We start from the raw sequence: 7,025 nt of genomic DNA, 5'->3' as shown, positions 1-7,025 counted from the left end.
AGCCCAAGGATTCCGCGTTGTGGCTGCACCAAGTGTCACTCAACGTCTGATTCGTCGACAGACTCGCCACCTCTGCACTGAGATTAACGTAAGTTATCTCGTGTACAATCCCAACAGGAATGCGGGCTTCCTTCTGAGCAACGACCAGTTGCTGAACACTCAAGACATCTTTATCCATGTACCAACTTTAGCATCCCCTGCAACGCGTGGGTTATCTTCTAATTATTTGATGGTTTGCAGACATCATTGCTAAAAAAACACCACACACACTCCTCTTTTCTCTTGATTTTTGAGTGGACACATTCCTCCTCCTCCCCTCTCTCTCTCTCTATTTTTTTAGTGGACACACTTCTACTCTTTATTTTCGACAACACTCCTACTCTCTCCTTATCTTTTTTTCTTTTATGCAACACATTACTCCCTCCGTCCCATAATATAAGAACATTTTTGACATACTTTTTCTTGAGAGAAACTTGAGCAACACACTCCTACTCTGTCTCTCTATCGTTTTCTTTAGGGGAACTCTACTCTTTTTTTTTTTGAGAAGACTCCTACTCTCTCTCGATCGATCCGCTTCGTCTATTCGCTCTCGGCCCACAGAGGAAGAGCGGTCACACCTCACGGCCCAGCAGTCCAGCACTAGTTCCTCACTCCCGAACCCAAACCCCTGCGATTTTGCCTCCTCGCGTCTCGCCGTCGCCGTCGCCACCGCCACCGCCGTACAAGTCCGACCCCCCCGCGCCACCGCCCCCCTCCTCGTCCGTGATCGCCCTCGCCAGACCGGTGCCGCCCCTTCCTAACCGCCTCGTTCCTCGCCGCGCCGGCGCTCGCTTCGCCAGTTAGCGACAGAGGAAGGGAGTGGCGACGATGTCTTCGTGGGAGGACGAGGACTCTGCCGCCGCGTCGGCCGCGGCGACCACGGACGTAGAGCTCCTGAAGCGGGCCTGGCGCAACGAGAAGGCCGCGCCGGAGATCCTCCACTTCGACTCCGCCCTCGTCTCCCGCGCCCGCGAGCAGATCCAGCTCCTCGTTAGCCCTCCCACCCCCTCTCGCTTCACTGCCTCTGTTGGTTGCCTCCCGTTCTTCAGGAATGTTTCTGATTCTTTACGACCTGTGGTGAAACCAGGAGGAGACGCTCGATGACTTCACGGATAACGGCGTCGACGACCTGGTGGTCTCGCTGTACCAGATGGACCTCGACCGCACGCTCTTCCTGCTCCGCTCCTACCTACGCCTCCGCCTGCAGAAGGTCAGGCTGAATTCAGTCTCCGTAGTCTGTGCCGCACAGTGGTTCAGTTACTGACCGAAATGTTGCATCATTGGCAATTACTTGACCTCATTGTGCCGCTGTCTGTAGATTGAGAAGTACATGGCCCACATCTCCAATTCTGACGACCTCTTGAGCCGGCTGTCGCAGCAGGAGCAGCGATTCGCCAAGAGGTACCTCTCTACTCGATTGGACCGTCTAGTGGTTGTTTGTGCTTGTTTTGTGGCTGAAATGACGCTCCCTTGTTGGATGTGATCGGTCGGAAGCTGCAAGGAGATCATGGAGAAGCATCTCGAGCAGTCGGTGCTGTCGAAGCTTCCCTACGGTTATGACTCGGTAACGAGGCAATCCTTATCGAGCACGGAGGATGACATGGGTATTCCACTTGATCTTGAAATTAACACGTTTCTTTGTCACACTTCACTACATCACTTGTTTATAGCTTCAGCCATTACGTAAGACACTCAGTATGATGGTTAGTACTTCACCATTTTAACCGGCCAACTTGATATGTTCGCATGTTTACATTTCACTAAAGTAATCTGTGACAAATAGTTTTTTGGATCCTTGTCAGGGCATCACTAGTGAACATGTACTTGCAAGTTGATTTTGAATAACAGAACCAAGTTGCTGGGGTCATAAAAGAGCCTCACTACACGCATGCCTCTTGAACTCTCATTTGGTGCTATATAGTTCAGTGTACATTGTACTGATACATAAACCTTGTCTGGAGTATCCTTCCAGAAAATAATGCTCATAACTAAGTACTAATGGAGCTGTAGAAACTATTTTTAAGAATAAAATGCCTGTGTCACTGAAATGTAACTATTACTAGTACGACAACTGTGCTTGCCACGGAACCATTGTCTTAAAGGTGGTGAAATAACGTTAGTGTCCTTTATCAATATCATCAGACAATTTTAATGACCATATTAGGTTGGGGGAGAGAACTAAAATCAAGATCAATTTTGGGTTGAAGTCATACTTTTGTCTTTGTTATTTATGCCTTTTACAAAAAAGTTGGTCTCACGCGAAAGTAGTGTATTTGTTTATTTATGATAGATCCCACATGTGAGTAAATTACATTTGTTTATATGTTTCTTGGAGTCCCTTTGGGGACATCCGATAAAATATATGTATCTTGGAAGGTTTCTAGTTTCACATGTGGGGTTGCATGTATTTGTTTATTTAGAAAGGATGTTGGACCCATATGTGAACTCACCACCAACTCCAATCTTTATAAGTAGGAAAGATTTGTTTAAAACAAGCATTTGATCACAGTAATGTGCCTTATAAGCAGCTTATCTTGAATGGTTTTACCCAAGAAAACACTGATACTTCCAGCAACCAGTGTACCTGTATTGGATACCGTATCTGATACCTCTCAGGCTCTAGTAGTTCCGGTGGTGGATGCCTTTCCCCGGTGCTCCCGCTCCGCTTCCCCTCACTATCCTGTAGAATTCTATCTAATGGAAGGCTGCTGATTTCATCCTCCTCCCTTTTCTAACTGAACTTTTATGTTTGGTGAACCCTTTCGCTGTTGGTTCTTTCTTTTGTTGGAATCATGGACAAGAAGATACTCCCTCCGTCCCATAATGTAAGACGTTTTTTGACATTAGTGTAGTGGCAAAAAAACGTCTTACATTATGGGACGGAGGGAGCAAAAGATAATGAACTGCACTGACTAAATATATGCTAAGTGGCTTGATGCTTATTGATAGCATTTTTTGTATATTGTTTTCAAAAGTATTCAAACGTATCCCTGTATTGGCGCTTTTCAGAAATGACGTATTTACGTATCCGTATCACCCTGATACTGATATGCGTACCTGTATCGGTGCAATCTAGGTTTTACCATTTGTTCTTGTCTCCTACCTGTGCTTGAAATATCTCTATGCAATGTAGCTTTATTGAAATCATTACGCTTGGCTTCATCATGTACCTAAATAAAATTCTGATGCAATTTGAAAGTGAAAAAGCAAGTGCATGACTGCACAACATGACAGGGAAGCCTGGGTCAGTAGTTACAGAGCCGTAAAACATTAAGATACATTACATGCAGATAGAGCATGATAACTTAGGATAGTCAATCTTGGACTGTGATGGTGCATCTTGCTATCATTCTAATTTTAGTCACCAGATTTTCACGAGTCCCCTCATTCAGCCGAAGATTCATGCTGACAATGTTATGGTTTGTAACAATGGTTGCAAACGAACCCAGTTCTCTGGTTACTTTACCGCTGTATATTCAGTTAACCATTTTAACTTACCAATAATAAAGAACAACTGACATGGACGTTATGGAGCTGATTCAGTAATCTAGGCATTAGCAAGAACAGGAAACTGAACCTCACTATTCAGCAAGTACCAAGAGCAAATAAAGTTATATAATAGCTATGCTGTCCAATGTTAATAACAGATGTTGGTACATCTTTTTTATTGTTCATTTACGTGTTTTTATTGCTGAAAATGTTTCTACCATTTTTGTTGCTGATTTGCTGAAGATGTGAGAGAAATGTGTTTTTCGCATGTAATCAGCTTTGAGACACCATCTGACTTGGTTTTCCAATGCTTCGTGCAGTTCCAGAGCCTCAGCTTGACACCTTTGTCTTCTGCAAGACCAAGAGTGACGTAGGAGCATTCCAGCTAGATGACGTGTAAGTGCCTAAGCACACATGGTTTTTATCATTGCACTTACTTAAACTGTGCTAACCTGTGATGCTTGCTTCCATGAAGAGGGGAGGAAGTTGTGGATCTGGTTGCTGATGACCTGTATGTCCTTCGGTACAAGTCCATCAAGGGCCTTGTCGAGGCTGGCCGAATTGACCTTATTTGATGTGAGCCAAGGCTTAAACAGAAGACAAAGGTGCCAGAATCTTCTGAATTCTAAACAGAAGACAAAGGTGCCAGAATCTTCTGAATTCCTTGTAAGGTACTCCCTCCGTCCCATAATATAGGAGCGTTTTCGACACTAGTGTAATGTGAAAAACGGTCTTATATTATGGTACAGAGGGAGTAGGAATGAAGTGGTTCTAATATGTGTACTCTAGAACGACCAGTGATGAGATTGGACTATCTTTATATGTATCAATATTTTTTGCTTTGTCTGAATTGTCTCCAACTCATGTTCTTCAAGAATCAAGATTGTTATGTTGTTGATAAGAAGCATTCAGATCACCAGTGGTGATCAAAAGCTTTTGCGTTGTCTTAACAACTTAAGTTCGGCATCAACCAACCAGCAGAATATTTGCTTTCGGCAGTGATCTGTCTACATACAAACATAAGTACTTGACATGTTGGCGAGCCATTGCTGGCAATGTTGTGTGCAATCCCACTCAACTTTTGAAGCTCAATGTTTGCTTCGACAAAGGCTTCAGCTGTTTTGCCACAAAATGATGACCCCAAGTCCCCAACGGTCGACAGGATGAACCGTGCTGCTGATTTAGAACGCTGGTCGTGTACAAAAGAATTCCGTTGAATATGTACCGCGATCAAACTACTGACCTGCCGCCATTGATAACCATGAAATGGCTTGCGATGGCGAAGGCCGAAGGGCAGCAACTCGCCGACGCCGTCGAGGCTCAAGCAATCGCATATCATAAGCAGCACGCACTGATGCGCACATGACGCGGCAGTCGCCACGCTAGACGCGTTTCCACTGGCACCCGAACCGGCCGCCGAGCTCGGTCCGTCGTGCACCCGGCGGCAATGGTCGTGCCCCCCGGCGTGGCCTACAACGCGGCCATCTCCCGCTGCTCCCGGGCCGGCCTGCACCAGCGCGCGATCGCCCTGCTCCACGAGATGTGCGCCCGGGGCCACCACGCCGACGAGTACACCCTCCCGCCCGCCCTCAACTCCGCCGCGCTCCTCCGGCTCCCCGCCGACGCGCTCCATTGCCTCCTCCTCCGCGCGGGCCTCGCCGCGCACCTCCACGTCGCCAACGCGCTCGTCGACGCCTACGCCAAGCTGTCCCGCCACGGCGCCGCGTGGGCCGTGTTCGACGAAATGCCGCGCCGCGACGTGGTCACCTGGACCTCCCTCCTCACGGGGCTCGCGCGCTCCCGGTCCCACGACTCGGCCCTGCGGGTCTACCGCGACATGGTCTCCGCGGGCGTCGGCCCGGACGAGTTCGCCGTCGCGGCCGCGCTGAGCTCGTGCGCCGGCGCGACGGCGCTCGAGCTGGGCCGGTCGGTGCACGCCGCCGCGGTCCGGCTCGCGCTCGACCCGTTCCTCTCCGTCGGGAACTCGCTGGTCTCCATGTACGCCAAGACCGGCTCGCTCGGCGCGGCCAAGAAGGTGTTTGACGCGATGCGGGTCCGGTGCGACACCATCACGTGGACGGCGCTAATCGTCGGGTACGCGCAGAACGGCCGGGGCAAGGAGTCGCTCGAGATCTACGGCGAGATGGTCCGGTCCGGGTGCCGGCCGGACTACATCACCTTCATCGGCCTTCTCTTTGCGTGCAGCCACGCCGGCCTGGTCGACGCCGGCCGGGCGCACTTCCGGTCCATGCAGGCCGACCACGGCATCGCGCCCGGGCCGGACCACTACGCGTGCATGGTGGACCTGCTTGGCCGCGCCGGGCGGCTCGACGAGGCCATGGACCTGCTGAACCGGAGCACGACGAGGCTGGACGCCACGGTCTGGAAGGCGCTGCTGGCCGCGTGCCGGACGCACCGGAACGCCGAGCTCGCGGAGCACGCGGCGCGCATGATCTGGAGGCTCGACCCGACGGACGCCGTGCCGTACGTCATGCTGTCGAACCTGTACTCGCGGGCGGGGAGGTGGGGCGACGTGGCGAGGGTCCGGACGTCGATGAAGGCGAGAGGGATCACCAAGGAGCCCGGCTGCAGCTGGGTCGCGGCGAACGGCGTGACACACCTGTTCTACGTGGAGGACCGAGGCCACCCGCGTGCCGCCGAGATCTACCGGAAGGTGGAGGAGATGACGGAGAGGATCCGCGGCGAAGGGTACGTGGCGGACACGGCGTGGGCGCTGCAGGACGAGGGGCCGGAGGGGAGGGAGAAGGGCCTGGCGCACCACAGCGAGAGGCTCGCCGTGGCGTTCGGGCTGCTCGCCGTGCCGGCCGGCGCGCCCATTCGCGTGTTCAAGAACCTCCGGGTGTGCGGCGACTGCCACGCCGCGATGAAGATGGTCGCCCAGGCGTACGGCAGGGAGATCGTACTGAGGGACGCCAACTGCTTCCATCACATGAAGGATGGCGCGTGCTCGTGTGGTGACTACTGGTAGGTTCCGCCAGCCGGTCCACCGGTAAGCTTCAAGTCGAGCAGAGCTAGCGCGACATGGACAGCAGTGGCGGCCACTTTTTCGTCGACACCTCCATTATTTACAGCACACCACATCACATACTACACATTATGATGAACTAAGCATGAAACTTAGCATGCAACTAATCAAAGTGCTCCATGCTTGTATATTATGAGATGCATGTATGTATCCTCCATCCTCTTGCAACCGTAGTTTCCAGAAGGGAATATATCTCCGGTAAGGCAAGAACAGTACAGTACCGATCATGATCAAGACCCGAGAAAGAGGCCCCGAAAGCAGGGTATTGTAACAACATGCAACTGCGTCCCTCACGTACACGCATTGCCATTTCTGTTTAGACCGTGGTCGACACAATCAGATAAAGGAGAAAAAAAAAACACTCCCAACGAATTTCTTTTGAAATTTGTAAATTCATCGAAGCAAAGAACCGGACGATGCTCGCTTTGCTCGTCAAGCACTCTGCCCGGAC

General features: G+C 51.0%; 2 protein-coding genes across 2 annotated transcripts; both read left to right on the top strand.

Moving 5' to 3' along the window:
* Positions 1–612: 612 nt before the first annotated feature.
* On the top strand, positions 613–4,460 carry LOC123071800 (DNA replication complex GINS protein SLD5). The gene is made up of 6 exons (XM_044495382.1): positions 613–1,029; positions 1,127–1,249; positions 1,358–1,440; positions 1,534–1,643; positions 3,849–3,924; positions 4,004–4,460. The coding sequence occupies exons 1-6, from the start codon at positions 868–870 to the stop codon at positions 4,101–4,103; spliced, it is 654 nt and encodes a 217-aa protein (XP_044351317.1). The 5' UTR covers positions 613–867; the 3' UTR covers positions 4,104–4,460.
* Positions 4,461–4,611: 151 nt separating this feature from the next.
* Positions 4,612–6,766, top strand: LOC123071799 (pentatricopeptide repeat-containing protein At2g03880, mitochondrial-like). Its single transcript, XM_044495381.1, has one exon. The coding sequence runs from the start codon at positions 4,976–4,978 to the stop codon at positions 6,515–6,517; it is 1,542 nt and encodes a 513-aa protein (XP_044351316.1). The 5' UTR covers positions 4,612–4,975; the 3' UTR covers positions 6,518–6,766.
* Positions 6,767–7,025: the final 259 nt, after the last annotated feature.

This window comes from Triticum aestivum, chromosome 3B, assembly GCF_018294505.1.
Source record: "Triticum aestivum cultivar Chinese Spring chromosome 3B, IWGSC CS RefSeq v2.1, whole genome shotgun sequence".
NCBI lineage: Eukaryota > Viridiplantae > Streptophyta > Magnoliopsida > Poales > Poaceae > Triticum > Triticum aestivum.
This window is presented reverse-complemented; position numbering and strand designations above follow the sequence as displayed.